A 19962-nucleotide genomic window follows, 5' to 3' on the forward strand; every position below is an offset into this window, starting at 1 on the left:
ATGATAGTAAAATGTAGTTAATTAACTAAGAGATGATGAGTATTTATCTTATTTTAAAACATTTATTTAATTACAAGTTAATATATAATTTAATTTTTAATGACAGCTAGGCTTAACATTGAACAATTAGCTCTTGCAAGTTGGCACAGGCAGACTCTAGTGTACTACTATACCATTCCCAGAGTAACAAATGTCATGATGTCCTATTACAGCCAAACCAATCAAGTAAAACCTTTTCTCTTCCTTACTGAGCTTCCTTCCTCTACCCCACCCCCTATCCGCAGAGGCATCCTAGGGCCAGCCTAGGGAGTGAGCGAGAGGAAGTAGAACAAGATGGAAAATAAAGAAACCAGCCACACTTCCCTCCTGATGACAGGCTTTCAGGCTTGAAATATATCCCTGAGTTGGCAGCAGAGTGAAACTTAAATTGAATGTTAGCTCAAATTATATGATTATTAGACAAAAGTGGTCTTTTTAATATCTAAAAGTATCCAGAAAAGCTAAGCAACATGCCTATTATTTCATCGTGGACAGCAAAGAACAAAGCAAGAAAGCATGTTTATTAGGGGAAAAGACAAGAAAGAATAATGTTATTTTCTGTTTGTATCCTGCAAAGTCCAGCTCTTTCAATAAACATAGTAATTATATATTATTGTTTAACAAAACTTAATAGATTTAAAATTTACTTCACAATTTCTCTGGGTCAGCAATTTGGGAGTGGCTTAGCTCAGTGGCTCAAGGTTTCTTCGTAAGGTTGCAGTCCAGAAGATGGTGGCTGGGCTGCCATCACCTGACAGCTGTAATGGGGCCGGTGGCTATGTTTCTAAGAAAGCTAATTCACATGGCTGAGAGCAGGAGGCCCCAGTTCCTTGCTATTTAGTAGTAGGCCTCACTTCCTCCCTTGGTGAACCTCTCCTCGGGCTACTTAAGTGTCCTCCTGACATAGTGGCTTGCTGGCTTCCCCCAGAGCAAGCAGTACGAGGGAGAGCAAGGAAGAAATCACAACATCTTCTATGACCTAGTCTTGAAAGCCACATCATCATTTTACCATTGTCTACTCATTAGAAAAAAATCACCAAGTCCAGCTCATATACCAGAGAGGTGGGGAAGTGGAGCGGATAGAATGTATGGGAATTAGGCTCCATCTTTTATAAAACTGTCAAATTTGTGACCATGACCAGTAGACATATCTGAATAAACAGCCACATGTGTTTGATATAGTCAAGTTATCTCAGAACATTATGTACCTATTAATGAAGACTTAACTGTGAATCTTTTTCTCTCTATGTAACAGGAGCTCTAGCTTGAGTCTAAGAGGCATTCGTGATTATCTGGGAATCAGTGACAGGTACATGAAGACTGAGGCTTTCCTGGAAAATGGTTCATCCTAAGAAACAAATAATCAGGGAACACGACTGTGGCCCAGTAAGAAAGACTTGGTCTGCAGAAAAGAAGAGCAATATTAAGTAAAACCTTGTATTTGTCTCATTTCTAGCATCTCAGCCTCACTAAAGACTACTGGAGAGAAGTAACAAAAAAAAGGCTTCTACCTTTCAAAATTCTGTAAGAAATTGAGAAACAAGCAGCATTCGAAAAGGATATGCCTCAAAAGAGAAAATGAGAGCCACACAAACTTGATGCCATCAAGGTCATGGAAGTGGGTACAGAGCAGCACAACAATGATGTCGACAGGTGGAAGCCCTCTGCAGTACGCCACATGTAATGGTTTCCCCGAGGAAGAGAAAGCTTGGTTATGGGTACACACATGTTCGTGGTAGCACTACTCACAGTGGCCCAAAGGGAAAGCAACCTTAATCCCTTCAGGCTGCTATAGCAAAATACTACAAACTGAGTGGCTTTTAAATAACAGAAATTCATTTCTCATAGCTCTGGAGGCTGCCAAGTTCAAAATGAAGGCACTGACGTTGTTGTAATTTGGTGAGAGCCCTTTTCCTAGTTCACAGCCAGCACCTTCTCTCTGTGCCCTCACGTGGTAGGGAAGGGCAGGGGATCTCTCTGGAGCCTCTTTTGTAAGGCGTGATTCCCGCTCATGGTGGTTTGTTTCATCCTCATGAATTAAGCATCATCAAAAGACCCCAAATACTAATACCAGCGCATTGGGTATTAGTGTTTCAACATATGAATGGGGGCAGGGACACAAGCATTCATTCTATAGCACAACCCAAATGTCCACAAATGAATGAATGGATAAACAAATTGAGGTCCATATGCATAATGGAATGTTCAACCATACAAAGGAATAATGCATGGATGTACCTTCGCAACATTGCTCTAAGGTAAAAGTAGCCAAACACAAGAAGTCACATATTGTATGATTCCATTTATATAAAAATATCCAAAATAGGTAAATCCATATAGAGACAGAGCATATAACGATGGTTGTCAGAGGATTGGAGGAGGAAGAATAGGGAGCAACTGCTTAATGGGTATAGGGTTTCCTTTGGGGATGATGAAAATATTTTGGAAATAGATGTGAATGGTGGTTGCAAAACATGGTGGAGGTAGTGAATGTTCAACTTAAAACAGTTCATTTTATAAGGAATGATTCTCACTTCTAAGTAATTTTTAAAAAAGAGAAAAACCTCATGCATGTGCATGTGTTTAGAGAATCTCAAACTACAGATATCACTAGAGGGGTACAGGAAAACTTTCAGGGCATGAGACGCACCATTTGAAAGCTTGGGTGAATTCAGGTTATAAGCGGAAAGCCCCAAGAATGGTGTCCTTCTGCAAGCTGTCCATGCTTGGTAGTTCGTGTCACAGAGGCTCAGTCTGCCCAGGCTCCATTTGGCTTTTGAGAGCCATCTGTCAGGTGGAGGCAGGCTTATGTTTTGGAAACATGAAAGAGTCCCTCTTTACTTTGGCTTAATTAATTCATAAAAATATTCAACCTACGAATATTAGAAACTCCAAAAAAGGGAGACTTCCGTGCTTAGTGACCTAAAATGACTGAGTCCATTCCTTAACAGCAGCTCTTTTCCATCAGCCGTGTTGCCCACCACTTTCATTTCCCTGGCTAATTTGCAAGAGTGTTTGGGGGGGGCACAGAATACAACCATCTCACTTCTCTAAGTTACCCCTTAGAGTAGATTTTCTAGGTATAGAGAGTGTTTTCTAGGTAGCAATTCTGTTGAAGGAGAATTGCTTTTGTGGCCAAAGTTACATTTCTGAGAAACCTTAAGATATCTCTGGGACTTTCTCTTTGGCCAGGCATTCACAGACCTGGTTTTGCTCCTGGAGTTCACAAAAGGACACATTAGTAAGTGAAGTTTATCCATGATGTTATAATTTTAAATATTTAAATGTGCCTTTTCATGCATAGAACATTCTCTTTTTAAAAAGAGTTTATTTATTTGAAAAAGAGAGCATGAGCAGGGTGGGGCAGGGCTTAGGGCAGGGTGTTGGGGGTAGGTACAGAGGAAGAGAGAGAAGCAGACTCTCAGCTGAAAACATAGCCTACTTGAGGCTCCATCCCAGGACCCAGAGATCATGACCTGAGCGGAAGGCAGATGCTTAACCAACTGAGCCATGCAGGTGCCCCATGTCTAGGACATTCTTTTTTTTTTTTTTTTAAACTTTTTATTTATTTGACAGAGAGAGAGATCACAATTTGGCAGATAGGGAGAGAGAGGGGGAACCAGGCTCCCTGCTAAGCAAAGAGCCCAACTGGGGGCTCGATCCCAGGACCCTGAGATCATGACCTGAGCCAAAGGTAGAGGCCCAACCCACTGAGGCACCCAGGTTCCCCATGTATAGGACATTCTTTGAAAGTATTGCACTACAGGTTCGTACAACTGCGTGTATGTATCTATTTTTACTTATACTGAATATTGTATATCATAGGTTTATGACATTGTAATTCCTAGTAACTCTGAAGAACAAGATCTAGAACTCTAACTTAAAACATAGTATAATTTGGGGGACCTGGATGGCTCAGTCCCTTAAGCATCTGCCTTAGGTTCCCTGCTCATCAGGGAATCTGCTTTCCCTCTCTCTCTTCCCCTCCCCCGCGTTTGTGCTCTCTCTTTCTCAAATAAATAAATAAAATTTTTAAAAAAATTATATAATTTTGCAAAGATGCTTTTCCTATCACAGACCCTCATAGGAAAATTGAGCAAAAGTATTTATTGATGGTCTCTTGTATGACCATTGCTAGACAATATGGGGGATATATCCATCAACTCCACAAATATTTATTGAGTATCTGCTCAATATTGAGTGTCTACTATTAAGTGTTCTGTGCTCTCTTCAAGATAGTGGACCATCTAAGAATGACCTAAACCCCAAGGCACCTAGAGATATAGCAATAAACAAAACAAACAAGGCCCTTATATTCTAAAGCGTATTTTCTAAAGGGGAGAAGTAGACAATAAATAAGCAAACAAATACCTAAAAACGTTCATATGGAAAGTGATAAATATTCTGAAGGAAGTAAACATGGAGATGTGTTAGTAAGTAGGATAGGCTGGTTTCCAACAGATGTATCAAGGAAGGGCTTCTCTAAAGCAGGTGGCTTTGGTTCCAAAGACAGACCAACCCAGTGAAGGAGAACTGTGGGCCGTGGGGAAAGTAACGCCATGGAGGAAAAACAGATGGGTTTAAGAAAGAAGACCAGGTGTTCCTAAGCCTTGGTGGACAAGAAAAGGTATGAGATGGGAATGGAGAGGCAGATGGCAGCCAATTCCCTTTTTAGGGCAGTGGTAAGCAATTGATCAGTTTTAAGCAAGGAAGTGACAATATTTTGGGTGATGGTAAAAAAGAAATTGCTTTGGTTTTTCAAAAACCAAGGGGTGACTAGGGGTGGATCAAGAGCAAACGGAGAGATCAGAAGGTCACTATGGGAGTCCTGAGAGATGATGGTGTCTATGGCTTGATGAAAAGGCATTAAAATGTAGCTAAATGAAGAGCCTCGAGATAGATTTTGAAAATAGAACTTGTCGATGAATTGGATGTGGGCTTGACATGAAGCATATTAAGTGTTTTCCCAACAGCACTGATGATCTGCTTATCTTTAGTGGCTCAAAGAGTACCTGGAACATGCACCTATTTCTTGAGTGAATAAAACTGGTTGAGCATGCAGAAAAAGAGGAACTGAACAAGAACCATGGAACAGTTGTATCAAATCCGATTCTGTGATATCTATGATAGCCACCAGAAAATATCAAAGATAAAACTAGTGGTCAACTATCCAGGCATGAAATGAGAAAAATAGGGGCGCCTTTGTGGCTCAGGCAGTTAAGCATCTGCCTTCAGCTCGGGTCATGATCCTAGGTTCCTGGGGTTGAGTCCTGGCCAGCTCCCTGCTCAGTGGGAACTCTGCCTCTCCCTCCCTCATCCCTCCCCCTGCTCATGCATGCATGCTCTTTCTCTCAAAAATGAATAAAGTCGGAAGGAAGGAAGAAGGAAGGAAGGGAGGGAGGGAGGGAGGGAGGAAAGGAGGAAGGAAGTATGTGGCAAAACAGACAGAGAGGTGCTCCAAGCTGCGAACCAGAGGAGTCAAGAACCAACTAATGATAGAGGGTACTAACCAGAAAACTGTGTCGCAGGAGGCGGGGGAGTATAAATTCTGTTGTAAATACCCTGAATTGGGCTCCTAAAAGATGCATTTAAATCTTAGGTCTCCTGTTGTTTTTTTGTTTTTGTTTTTAAGTAGCAAACGATTGTGTATATGGTTCTTGTTAGGTTAGATTTTAAAAGCTGAACTTCGCAAAACCTAAAATACCTAGAGCACTGCTTCACCTTCCAAAATCCTCTGTGTTGTGCTTTCAAGGGTTTTGAACTGCAGTGCAATAAAGAGTATAAAATAGGTGCTTTGAAATTCAGAAAGGTGTGGGAGGTGAGCAAACCAGGCAGCCAAAGCTGTGGGAAAATCCTCATCTTAGAATGACCTTCATTCACTTCAGCTTCTCCCCCTGCCAGGAATAAGCATCATTAAGCAGCTGTTATCACTGAAATGGTATGATTTTTGAGATCACTAAGTATGAGATAGGACGCAGGAAATTTAGGAAAACAGGAAAAATGTCGTTAGAACCCACTAGATTTAGCATTAGTGTCTTAGCAAAGGTCAGGATCTTTTTTTCCCAATGGACTTTATTTTTTTTTAAGCAGTTTTAGGTTCACAGCAAAACTGAGTGGGAGGTAGAGGGTTCTCATATAAGCCCTTCCCCTACCCTCTACCAGCATTCTGAATCGGATTAAGGTAGTATTTTAAATGTGGTGATTTTACATATACAAGCCATTTCTGCTTGACGCTCCCATCTGACAAAAATAAACAAAAGGTTCTTTTCACAACGTGCATCCGCTTCAGCTAAAAGGGAGTTTCTGATGGTCTAGATAACTGACCTTTCAGTTTTCTTCATAGACCAGGTTGATCACCTCCCCCGGCCAAGGGCATGAAAACCTACCCCTCCGTATATTCCACACCGGAATTTTCAGTGGGAGATATCAGCTGCCTTCATCCCACCACCTTCCCTGCCAGACTTAAACTGTCAATGGTCTTTTCTTTTAAATAAATGAGATGAATAAATCTGAAACTACAGATGGTCCCCCACTTAACATGGTTGGGGTTTTTTGTACATCATTTTTAAATTTTTCTTATGTTGAGGCAAAAGTAATAGGCATTCGGTTGAAACTATACTTCGAATTTTGAATTTGGATCTTTTCCCAGGCTAGTGATAGGCGGTAGGCTCCTCTCATGTGATGCCAGGCATTAGGCTTCAGCCCCCCGCCAGCCATGCAATCACAAGGGCAAATAACCAGTATCTTCAAAACCAGTCCATACCCATACAACCATTCTGGTTTTCACTTTCAGCCAGTCAATTCTGTAAGATAGTCAGTACTTCATTATAAAAGCTTTGTGTTAGATAATATTGTTCACCCGTGGGCTAAGGCAAGCATTCTGAGCACACTTAAGGTAAGCAAGCATAAGCGACGGTGTTTGGTGGGCTCGGCGTTTCACATGCATTTTCGACTTACTATAGTCTCAATGTATGATGGACTTACCAGGCTATTACTCCATCATAAGTTCAGGAAGATCTGAAATTACATACTGAGCTCTATTTGCCTGTCTGTATTCTACAATGGGTCAACCAGGGCTTTGAATTTTAATTCAAATGTACTTTCATCATAACAATTACATGGAGCAAACCCAACCCTTCCTTGTCCAATCCCTGAGCAAATCTGCAGTGGGGACAACTGAGTACAAACACAATCGGGACACTGAGCAAATGATCACAAATCTAGTGCTTTAATTCATTAACTTGCTCTTTATCACGTACTTATTCTGTGCCAGATACAGTGCATGCCACACAATAATAAGTGAATCAGAAATGGCCCTTATCCCTGAGGAGTTCAGTCTAATGTTGTCGTTCTCAATTTTTTTTTTTTAATCCCTGCAAAGGATATTTGGCAAATCTCTGGAGATTTTTTTCAGTTGTCCAATGGGGAGGTGCTACTGGTATCTAGTGGGTTGAGGCAAATAACGTTGCTAAACACCTTTAATACTTGGGATACTCCCTTAAACAAGAATGTCAGTAGTACCACCAAGAGTCCTGTCCCAATATGTCAATAGTGCTGAGGTTGAGCTATCTTGGTGTAATTAATGGAATTATGTTACTCACAGATTTACTGGAGAGTAAGCTCAATTTTCCATGGAGGTGTCCCCCTACTGAGACTCCTTACTTAGAATGAAGTGTTTTGAAGTTAATATAGACATCCAAGACCTGAAACAAACAGAAATAGGTCCAGCCAACATCAGAATAATGCACAGGACGAGCAGTTTGCTTTGCTCACTGTGATGTTTTCAGATTCTATTGCAATGATGCTCAACCTAAGGACCAAGGCAGAATTACTCAAGGTGTCTGTAAAGACTTTGGTGATGGGTTACACTCCAACTTCACATCCAGGAGAAAAATGCCGAGCCCAACTCACAGAAGTGGAGGCTAACCTTGATCCTACACTCCCTCTCTTTTACCTTCTTCCGTCCCTTCTTTCTTCCTTCTTCTTCTCTAAATTCCTTCAGCTCTTGCATATACCTTATTTCACACTTGACTATGCATAGCTTCGAAGCTATGGTCTTGTCATTTCATGAATAGAAATATTGTCTTCTCAAGAAATGACATAATAGGAAATTTCTTCTCTCCTTCTTTTTTTTTTTTTTGTCCTCCCTTGGCCTAATATAATGGTAACCATTTAACAGATGCCTAGTGACTTAAATAAGGGAAGGAAAGAAAGATATCTTAACATAAAGGCTCTGACTGTAGAGATAGGAAAAGAGGGAGGACATCAAATATGTTATAAGATGACACCTAAATACAGTACAATGAATCAGAAGAAAAAAATGCTAGAATGGCTATTCCCGGGACACCCAGTACAATTTGGCTATAGAGTGGACCATACATTAGGTAATAACGGGTATTAAAGTTAAATTTGCTGAATTTGGTCATTGTTCTGTGGTTATAGAAGAGACTATCAGGAAATACATCAGGAAAGGGTAAAGGGTTATGATATCTGGAATTTACTCCTAAATGGTTCCACAGCACAAAAAGTAAGAATAATAATAAATGCATGTGTGTGCATTTATATGAACGTATACCTATAAAGAAATGATGATTAAGAAGAAATTGGCAGAATGCCAACAATTAGAAACTGGAGGGGAAGAGTGTATGAGAGTTCATTGTACAATTCTTGGTTGTGTTCTGTAAGTTGAAAGTCTTCAAAATAAAGAATTTGGAAATTAAGCATACGCTTGGCCGTTGCTTGAAAGCATCCAGCAAAGAAGAGTGAAAGACAATTTCCTCAAATGGAAATTACACCTTTGCCATCTGCTATAAGCATGATTTCCTTATGAGGCTACAGCAAGGTTTGTGTGTGAGATGGGAGTTCAGCCAATCCAGGAAGTGTTGTGCTTTTCTTATTAGGCAACATATGCCAAAACTACATTTGGATGAAAGCCTGTAAAACCTGGATGGAGAGATTCTCTAGCTCCCTGTTCCAGCTGAAGGGGCAGCATCCAATTGCTTATTCGTACACAGTCAAGAAAAAATTTACATTCTCATTCCCCCTTGAACTTCTCAACTGGTAGATCAATGGTCAAGGTAAAAGTCAGAGGCCTTAGAGGGAAATGTCTCGTTCTTTTTCTTCCATCCCTTACGTCAAGCCCTGAAAATGTTCTGAGCTTCAGTTCGGCGCTAGTTCTTGTAGACTATTGGCTGACTGGTTGACACTCCTAAATACTCTGTGTGTTTTCAAAAGTTTCTATATCCCAATGCCTGAAATTCTATGATGATCTAGAACGATTCCCAGCTATCGCATACACTTATCATCTCATCATAGTGAAGAAGGAAAATACTTATCATCCCCATCACCCTGATTTGGAGCATCATTGATTGTTTGATTCACTGGATCATTCAACAAATATTTAATAAGTGCCAAACCTCCTCCTCTCCCAGTCTTTCACCATCTCAGTAAATGGGCATATCATTCACCCTGGGGTTGGGGAGTGTTAGCCTTTATTCACCTCTTTTCTCACACCCAAGTACATCAACAAGTTCTGCCAGCTCTACTTTCAAAATACGTCTAGGCACTTATCACAGCCTCCACCCCCACACCCTAGTCCAAACCACCATCACCTCTCACTCACCTTGACTATGAAAAGTACTTCCTGTAGATAGGCTTTTGCACTATATAGGCCTATAAAGTCCTATAGATAGGCCTTTGCACCCTAACAGCCTTTTCTCTAAGCTGCATTTAGAATGATCTTCTAAAAATGTAAATCGAAACATATCATTCCCATTCTCAAAGTCATCTACAGTTCTCTTTGCATTGAATAATCCAATATTCTTATGGAACCTACAAGGCCCTAAATACAGGTGCCCCTACCCACCTCTACTGCCATTTATCCTCTAGCTCAGAAGGCTTCAGCCACACCACCTTCTAGCGGTCAGTCGCTCCGTTATCCTTAGCCCCTCCTGCCTTAGGGCCTTTGCATCCACCATTTCCTTTCCTTGGAACTCTATTCCTGAAAAATTCTAAGTCAACTCCTCAGAAACATTTTCCCTAATCCACTGTGCTACCATCATTGCACACCTACACACCTCCATCACTTTCCATTATCCTACCTCACCATATCCTTTTCTTTGTAGCACTTAGCACTAACTGAAAATGCCACATGATTTATTATTTTCTTTGTTTTCCATCAGATGACCAACCCCATGAGTCAAGGAAATTCTTCTGTCTTGTTCACCACAGCATCCCCAGCCTCTGGATCACTGTCTAAAACATGAAAAGAGCTAAATTATTATTAACTAATAGAATGAATGCATGTCAAATGCTCTTTGACAAAGTTTCCTAAAGAAGCTCCCCGCTCCCACAGCAGCTAGCCTACAGTTAAGATTGTTGGAGTCACTGGCGTTGTCTTCAGCTTTTCAGAACCCTTGCTGTTACTGCTCCCTCTTCCTCCTAGGAGCTCTTAAAAACCAGGATTATGAGAGGATAAAGGAAGAGATTAACAGTTTGGAGGAGATCAACTCACTTTTCAAGTGTGGCAGAACACATGGGTGTAGTATAGGTGTGAACATGTGGGATCATCTGAGATGACAGGAAAGGCAAGTATGACAAAAAACACCTCCTCTACTGGACGAGGACATAGCCTGAAATTCTACTACTAAGAATTATATTATTAAGTCATCTACATTAAGATGTTGATTCTTCTCCGATTATTCAGATCATTAATAGGTTTTCAATGAATGATACTCCTCTCCATCCTCAATGTCTCTACATGACTTGCAGCATTAACTATGTATGTATTCAATAAATATTTGTTAAATAAATGGACCGACTCTGCTCTTTGAATTTACTACCTCATTTTCCTTGCCATTCACTTAAGTCTCTATTCTGCATACTCTATTGCCACTTCAAACTCTGATAGATCTTTTCTTACTTTAATCATACACCTGGATTTTTTCTAGAAATAAATATGCTAGCTACTAGTTAACAGCAAACATCTTGGCAGTTGAGATGAAAGGCACAAATACTTTCCTGACATCTGAGCTTTTCTGCCTGGCATTCAAACTTGTCAGGAGACTGATCCTGGCCCCTGTCTTCCAAATGTATTTGCCCAACTTCCCAGCCTGAGCCTTCTCCTGCAAGGTCACCAGCACCCCCACTGTCTTCCAGGCCATTTTTAGTCTCATTCTTATAAACTGTGTCCATGTCCACCCCCACTCTACTTCAACCCATGGAAATGACACTCATCTTTCAGGGTTTGGATCAAGGAACAACTCCTCCATAAATCCATCTCAGGGTTTGTATTAAGGAATGAGCCCTCCATAAATCGATCTCAGACCATGCTAAGCTGATTAATTTCTCTGTCCTCTAAAATCCTACAGCAATAAGTATTAGTGTCACTTGTTTGAACATGTGATTGCATATTATCCTGGATCGTAATCTAATTCTTCCTGCATTTATCTTGTCCCTCCAGCTTGACTGTGTAAGCAGGGAATATATTTTGTATTTCTCATGTATTTCTTCTGCATTGTACACAGAGCCCAGCTGGTTGCTTTTACACAATGGTAAAGCTCAGTTAGTACTTGTTGAATTGCACTGACTAATGAATTAAATATATTTGACTTCAGGAAGATGTACTTGTGCCATCTAAAAGATTTGGGTAAAGCCAAACATAGCAAGATGTTACCTTCTGTGCCCTGGTTTCAGTTCTGAAGAAAGGATAAAGCTGACGTAAGATACAGTGGTGATCTTCCTCCCTCATTCTCTCTGAAGTCAACGCTCACCAAGTATGGCTTGGCTTTTTGGCTTTCCTTCTGAAATACAGTGAAAACAATCTCACCACCATATGTAAAAATTTAAATTTTTAAAGCATATTTTATACCCAATTTTTCCTGGTCACAAAATTACTTAATCTTTCAACTAAAAATAAACTGCCTTCAAATATATTAAAAATGAAGTTAACCCTCCTTCACTTGATCTATCTATTATAAAATCAAGTGTTGAATGCCTGGCTTCAAGTCTGAGGCAACCTGTCATACCAGAAGCAATGAAGCCACCAAAGATTACTTGGTCATATCAAAAATTTTCAAGTGCAATGTCACAAAGCTCCCACCATCAAAAAAAAAGGGGGGGGGGTTGGGGGATAATTTGAGCAAAATCAGAATAGTAATTTCAATAGATTTTTAAATACCAAATATGGGGCTCCTGGGTGGCTCAGTTGGTTAAGTAACTGCCTTCAGCTCAGGTCATAATCCTGGAGTTTCAGGATTGAGTCTCACAACAGACTCCTTGCTCAGCAGGGCATCTGCTTCTCCCTCTGACCCTCCCCCCTCTCATGCTCTCTCTATCCCTCATTCTCGCTCTCTCAAATAAATAAATAAAATCTTTAAAGTAATAATAAATAAGTAAATGCCAAATATGTTTGAAATCTATACGTTAATCTTTTTAAAATCCTATAAAATCCATTTGTTACCTTTGGAACATGCTAAATGTCAACATTTTGAGAAACTAATAAGTTTCTTTTTATAGAGATACTCTAATTAATAACAAAAAAATAATAATAGACTATCACTTCGATAGATTGGGTTTTGACCCAATTCTTCACTCTTTCCAGTAACCACACCCTTTTTTATGTAACTTTGCTATGTCCCCTATTGAGTCACAGGTGTTACCACAGTCTATTAGGACAACAGCCAAACTGAAAGCAACAGTTCATTCAGCCTTACTCACTTACTGCAACAATGCAGATAAAAGGCAAAAGAGAAAAGCACCAACTACCCCCCGACCTTGTCCCCATGTTTCCCGTGGAAAAACACAGGTCTAGGGTCAGGTGGGTGCTCTGCAGATGGGGAGAATCAGCTCATGTCGAAGAAGCCCTGAACAAAAGGCTCCTGTCTTTTGTGGACTCGGAGACTCCACATGTGGTCAACCCACATTCAAGGAGGAGGGACAGATGAAAGGGCCCGGAGTACAAAAGTCCTGGGTTCAAGTGGGGAAAAATGCCTTGGCCAAGGTCCTGATGAGGGTCTTGGAGGCTATACCTGGAAGGGCCTCACTTGAGGTTTTCAGTAAATTGAGATCTGAATGGAGGCATGTGGGCTAGGAATGCAGCCCTGTATGAGAGCACAGCAGGTTGCGGGAAGGGACCTGAGTCCCTCTCTGTACCTTCCAGTGACTCTAATGTGCTTTGTACCCTGTCTGGCGTGGCAGGGCAGATTCTCCCCCTGAGGTCTGTGGGGCAAAGCCTTGCAATTGCCTATAGTCTGACCTGAAAGGTCACACATGGGTTGTGGCCTGTGTCCTACCTCTTCACCTCCCATTGCAGCCAGAACCATCTTGCCACCTGCTGACTTTGGATCTGGCTGTAGGTCGGTTTGCTTCTGCAAACAAGAGGAGGTGAAATTGATGGGAAATAAGCTAAATACATACTTCCTTATTATATGCCCTGAGATTCTTTGATCTTTTCTCACGTCATAATAACCGAAACAATCTCCATTTCACAACCTTGAATTCATGAATGGATCTGGGCAACGGTTGTCAGTGGCTGCTAGCATCAGAAAACAAGAGATAGCCTGATACAATGTGCCTCCTGATGGAAGGGCACACCATCACCTCTGAACCAGCCTGGCCACAAATCAACCTGAAATTTATCAAGCCTCTTTATGTACAGCACCAGTGATAGGAGAATGTATGAAATAATATGAAACCCCACATTGTGGGAAACTGAGGACAAATAATCCAGTTTCTTAAACAAATAATTTGAAAGGGGAATAAAAGGAAGAGGAAACCAACAGATTGAAAGGGATTTAGAGATATAAAAATCAGTTGCCAGGCATGGACTTTATTTAGATCTTGGTTAAAACAAAATGTTTTTTAAAAAATGAGATAATAAAGATGATTTGTGATTCGAAAACTGGATATTTAGCATCTTAAGAAATTATTGTTAATTATGGTTGCCCTTGATAATGGTTGTGTGATTGTTCCACTGTACCTACTGCAATGTCATAAATAACCCCAAACTTAGTGGCTTAAAACAACAAACATTTTATTAAATCCTACCACTCTGAGGGCTAGAGATTTGAACAAGTTTCAGCCCTGGGAACCTTCTGTTCCATGTGGTACCATCTGAAGTCACTCAGTGGCATTTGGTTAGCAGATGGGAAAGTTCAGAGGCTCTAAGATGATTTGACTGATTAATTGATTGATTTAGAGATGATTTTATTTATGGGAGGCTAGACTCAACTGAGACTTCAGACCAGCAGTTTCAAGGTTGTCAGATTTGACATGGCTGCTCAGAGTTCTCAGGGAATGTGTCCCAAAAGATCCAGATGGAAGCTTCAAGGCTTATGACCTAACCTTGGAAATACTGGAAAGATACTCCTGCCCCATCCTGCTGGTCAAGCAAGTTACTGTGGTCAAGTTAATATGGTCCCCACATTCAAGGGGAAGGGAATTAGGTTCCATCTCTCAGTGGAAGGTGTGGTCAAAAATATGAAACCATCTAGTAATCTACCACAGGATAAGAGTATAGATGAAACAGGATAAGCCATGAACTCATCATCAGTCAAACTGGATGATAAGTGTGTGTGGGTTTCCTATAGTATTCCATAATTTCTATTTTCTATTATTCTGTTTGAAATTATCTATAAAAAGAAATTATAAAATAGAGTTTAGTTTTCTTTTACCTGGAAGCTATGTGATATGAAAGAAAAGACCCCAATAAATACCTCTGGCAGTATGTGTTTGGTATACTTTCACTGATTTTAAACACTGAGAGAGCCTAATTAAATTTCTAATATGGATAGGAATTTAAAAGAGAAACTTTAGTTTCTTCAGATTACTGGTGTGCAATAGTATATATAGTATGAATTTACAGATGTGTTATGTTTGAAATATTATCAGTAATTTTTGTGGTCTGTAATGTGCTTTTAATACCTTGTACTGCGAAAGCTTCAATTGGGTATGTCTATGTAGCTTTCAAAAGTTATGTTTAAATAGTGACAGGGGTAAAATCCAGGGAAACAATCATCTATTTTTCAGTTAAAATTAACATGCTTTGGGGTGCTTGGGTGGCTCAGTGGACTAAGCCTCTGCCTTCAGCTCTGGTCATGATCTCAGGGTCCTGGGACTGAGCCCTGCATTGGGCTCTCTGCTCAGCAGGGACCTGCTTCCTCCTCTCTCTCTGGCTGCCTCTCTGCCTACTTGTAATCTCTCTGTCAAATAAATAAAATCTTTTAAAACAATTAACATGCTTTAATCACCACATTTTTCCCTTAGATCTAATATGATCACTGATTTTTTTCCCTCCTTCTATCACAAAGTCTCTTATGCAAGCACAATTTAAGTGAACTAAATGAAAACAAGAATTATAAGATATCTGAATGTATAAAATGTGCAAAGTCTTTTCAGTTTCCCTCAACCCCACGTAACCATTTATTGCCATACTCATTAGGTCTATTATTAAACAGTCTGTGACTCTTACTCTTGTTGATATTTCCTTATGCAGAAAAACATGGAGCATAAGCCACTAACAATTGCATTACTAACTATATAGCCAAATGTCCATAATCACCAGGTTGATTTTGTGCCTTATGGAAGATCTGGAATCCACACAGTACCTGTACCATAGTATTTGATGCCAAGGCTTATTGCTACACTGAAAGCAGTGTAAGGCGGTTCTGAAGTAGCAGGGAGGGGGATTCCAGCTTTATTTGACAAATACGCAGTGATTCAGAGGAAGAACAATGTGAAGGGAAGGCAGGTGATTTTGACATTGGTGCCATGTTCGTATGCACCAACTTCCCTCCCATCCCAACACCACTACAGCCCTTCATGGAAAAGTCCCCTTCCCATAATGTTCCCACACGATGCTAAAGCAGAAAAACTAGAGAATAAATTAGAACTCATAGTCATGTAGGCCTGGGGAAGACATTTATTATTTCTATGACTCAGTTTCATATTTATATGATAGAGGTCTCACCACACAGGACTGTTAGGACCATCAACTTATATAATGTTCTCTGAAACAACTTTGAAAGCTTATAGTTCTCAATAAGCATATTACTGCAAGTAGTATTCTACATACATAAAAATATTTTAATTAGAGGAAATCTAGAACAGTTTTATTCAAAGGACTCATTTTCAATCTTTTCAGCATTCTCCACAATTTTTCTTTAGAAAATCAGATGCCATGATTTCTAAAAATAGGAAAAATATTTTTAATTACATGAACATAGAAGTGAGCACTGGTCACCTACTCAATAGGCACTCTCTCTTCTTCCATTCCATTAGAGTCAAGATATTGTTCACTGTACCCAGCTAAAAAATGGTATTTCCTGTCCCATGTTACAGTTAGTTATAATCTTATAACTATGTCCAAGATTGTGACAGCTTATTTAGAGATTGGAAGTTAAACACCAAAACAATCAGATTAAAGAGTAGAATCGCCGCGTTTTCCTCTCATCGCTCTCTTCCCCCTGTCTCTCTGCAAGGCTTATTTTTCTGCATAGATAATAGACATTTCCAAGGTGTGCTCAGCAAAGTCATCAAATACAGAGAAAACTGAAGGGCTAAGTCACATTAAAGTGTTAATGGCTTAGAGTGTCTTAAGATATTTAACAGCTGATTTTAATATAATCCCCCAATCAAAAGTGAGGCCAAGAACTTTATCTTAGCCAGAATCAATAAACATTAACAGTGAAGGAAATAAGTAAAACGTATTGGTTATGTTATTAAATGAATATCAATGCACAAAATGAAGTATCTAAGATACCCTATTTCTTTAAATCAACTTATCACTATGAGCCTCTCTTCTACCAAACCGGTGAGAAATTCAACTTGATTTCAACTTTGGGCACCTATAGCCCAAGGAGAGTTGCGCAAATATCCTGGTGCTGACCAAGAGCCATTCTAGTTACTGTTGATTCACCCACCTCAAAAACCAACTCATGTCCTGTGTCTCTCTTGCTTCAATCTTTTCCACCAAAGAACCACAAAACCACTCCCAAGCTCCCCCAGTGCCACTGGGAGCAAGGCCAGGGTGCCTACAGCCCAGGACTGTGATTGGATTTCAGTGCCTCTGAGGACTTTTTCTCCAGCCTTGGATCTTCGGAAGGCAAAATATCCTCCCCTTCTCCTCAAAGAAACCTAGCAGAGGTCCTTCAGAGCTCTTCAGCCATAGAGGTTAGATTTCTATCAACCCTCCAGGATCCCTTGGCCTTCGGCTATTTCTGTTCTCAGACCAGTCATAAGCCCTGAGACAGAGAGCTGCAAATCCTGATGAAAATAACGGGTGGGGGGAGAGAAAATGTTACAAGAACAAATGGAGTTCAGTAATTCAATAAATTATCCTGCCACCTTCTAGTGGCTTTCCCTGTTACCCAGTGAATAGCTGAAAGTTTCTACTTTGGCCTACAGAGCCCGACATGACTTGACTTCCAGCTGCTCCTCCGTCCCCGTCTCTTCCTTTGCACCCCTCATAATTCCACAGTAATCACGCTGTGCTTTCTCATGTCCCTTGAACTTGCCAACCTCTCTCCTTACCAGAGCCTTATGGTAGCCAGCCTCAAGGACTATCTCCAATATCTCCCTTCTCATGGTATTCACACTCTTATATAATAATTCTCCTAACTCCTACCACAGAGTTAGTCTATGAAACAGTTGGAGTTTGCAGAGATGGTGATCTGTGATTACATCATGCAAGACATGTAGCTTCCACCTTGCCCCAGCTTTGACTGTTTGCTCTGGGAGAAGCCAGCCAACCAGTCACCATGTCATGCGGACGCTTAAATAGCCCTTGGAGAGGTCAATGTGGCGAAACACCAAAGCCTCCTGCCACCAACCGGCACCCTTTGAGTGAATCATTTTGGAATTGGATCCTCCCACCCCTGCCAAACCTTCTGAGACTATAGTCTTATCTAACACCATCTTGAGCATAACCTCTTAAGAGACTCTGGGTCAGAATGACTCACTCAAGTCATTTTCAAATTTGGCCCACAGGAATGTGAAATAATAAATATTTTTTTTTTAAGCCAGTTAATTTTGGGATAACTTTTTTTGCAGCATGGATGGATAATACAGGGCTCAACATGACTTTTGCTGGGACACTGTACCTCAAAATGTTCCCATTATCTCCTGCACTCCTCTGAATATCTGCTCTAATTTCTCCTTGCAATAAGGCCTTTGACCACCTGTGTAAAAATAGCATCATCTCCCCACCATATCATGCTCAGACCCCAGTTCCCTGCTTTATTTTCCTTAAATGACATTTTACATATGTGTGTTTGTTTACTAGCTGTATCCCCATGCTCAAATGTAGACTTCTTGGGATCAGGGATTTGTTTTGTTTACTGCTGTTTCCTCCAAAGCTGAGAATAGTGTCTGTTCCATAGTAGGGATTCAGTAAATATTTGCTGAGGGAAGGAAATAAATTAAAAGTCAGCAAAGGATCATCACAGAATCATCAGATATGAAACTCAACTTGTGCCTTGAAGAAAATCAGAACAGATAGTCATTAGGGTGTTCTGTGCCAGCCCTGGTCTACGCAAAGACAGGTTGCAAAACTACAGCATACAGGATGACAAGGAGGGACTGAAAAGATAGAGAAGGTTTTATTTATGAGGAAGAGCCTTAAGTGCCAAGCCAGGGAGTTCCAGGGCATCTTTCAGAATCACAGTATGAAATATGATTCTAAACAAATCATAAAATCAGGGTTTTTTTTAAGATTTTATTTATTTGTTAGAGAGAGAGAGAGTAAGCGCAGGCAGAGAGAGTGGCAGGCTAGAGGCAGAGGGAGAAGCAGGCTCCCTGCCGAGCAAGGAGCCCGATGTGGGACTCGATCCCGGGACGCTGGGATCATGACCTGAGCCGAAGGCAGCTGCTTAACCAACTGAGCCACCCAGGCATCCCATAAAATCAGTTTAAAAAAATCAGAGAGTTCGATATAAAGCCAAGATTGGCACAATATTATTGTGTTCTTATCACACATTTATCCTCAGTGTATAATTACTTCTTAATAATCATTGAAAGTCTTCAAGCATAGAAAATATGAAAGGTTATCCTAGCCCATGTAACACTCAAGACAAGTCCGTATAAAAGTTTGTGCTTTCCTGACCCCCTGCAGTTACGGCCCAAACTTTGTAAAAGAATTGAATCTAATACCTATCCGAGCGGGACAAAGAGTTAAAAGACAACAGACAAGAATCTGAGTAGAGGTGGCTATTATCTGGAATGTACGTGGAGTGGGCCACTTATGGGTATCAAGAGCCTCTTTTGTTTGAAGTGCCAGAAACACAACTTTTTTTTTTTTTTTAATTTATTTATTTATTTATTTATTTTTAATTTTTTTTATTTTTTATAAACATACATTTTTATCCCCAGGTGTACAGGTCTGTGAATCACCAGGTTTATACACTTCACAGCACTCACCAAAGCACATACCCTCCCCAATGTCCATAATCCCACCCCCTTCTCCCAAACCCCCTTCCCCCAGCAACCCTCAGTTTGTTTTGTGAGATTAAGAGTCACTTATGGTTTGTCTCCCTCCCAATCCCATCTTGTTTCATTTATTCTTCTCCTACCCACTTAAGCCCCCATGTTGCATCACCACTTCCTCATATCAGGGAGATCATATGATAGTTGTCTTTCTCTGCTTCACTTATTTCGCTAAGCATGATACGCTCTAGTTCCATCCATGACCCAGCAATTGCACTATTGGGTATTTACCCTAAAGATACAAACGTAGTGATCCAAAGGGGCACGTGCACCCGAATTTTTTTTTTTTTTTTTTTTGAGGGGAAAAGAATCAGAGCCGTCACCCAAGGCAAGAAGATGAGAAGTTTTTTTTTGTTTTTTTTTTTTTTTGCCTCATCTATCCCTTAAAATTAAATATTTTAGTACAGTCTATCTCACCTCATTTCCATTTGTCATTCTTTATCT

At 40.4% G+C, this 19962-nt stretch overlaps 1 protein-coding gene and 1 long non-coding RNA gene across 2 annotated transcripts in view; one reads left to right on the forward strand and one right to left on the reverse strand.

The window, feature by feature from the left end:
• The window catches only part of LOC116597098 (proline and serine-rich protein 2-like), a 9036-nt gene extending 6349 nt beyond the window's left edge, over positions 1-2687 (forward strand). The window contains exon 3 of the mRNA XM_032354344.1: positions 1496-2687. Within this exon, the coding sequence (XP_032210235.1) occupies positions 1496-1512 (17 nt within the window). The 3' untranslated portion in view covers positions 1513-2687. The remainder of the gene's footprint in view (positions 1-1495) is intronic.
• A 4256-nt stretch (positions 2688-6943) lies between these two features.
• Positions 6944-19962, reverse strand: part of LOC116596739 — a 100066-nt gene continuing 87047 nt past the window's right edge. Inside the window, exons 3-4 of the long non-coding RNA XR_004288294.1 lie at positions 11714-11840; positions 6944-7742 (exon numbers count right to left, since the gene is read on the reverse strand). This is a non-coding gene — a long non-coding RNA (uncharacterized LOC116596739). The remainder of the gene's footprint in view (positions 7743-11713; positions 11841-19962) is intronic.

The sequence above is a fragment of the Mustela erminea genome, chromosome 8, assembly GCF_009829155.1.
Source record: "Mustela erminea isolate mMusErm1 chromosome 8, mMusErm1.Pri, whole genome shotgun sequence".
NCBI lineage: Eukaryota > Metazoa > Chordata > Mammalia > Carnivora > Mustelidae > Mustela > Mustela erminea.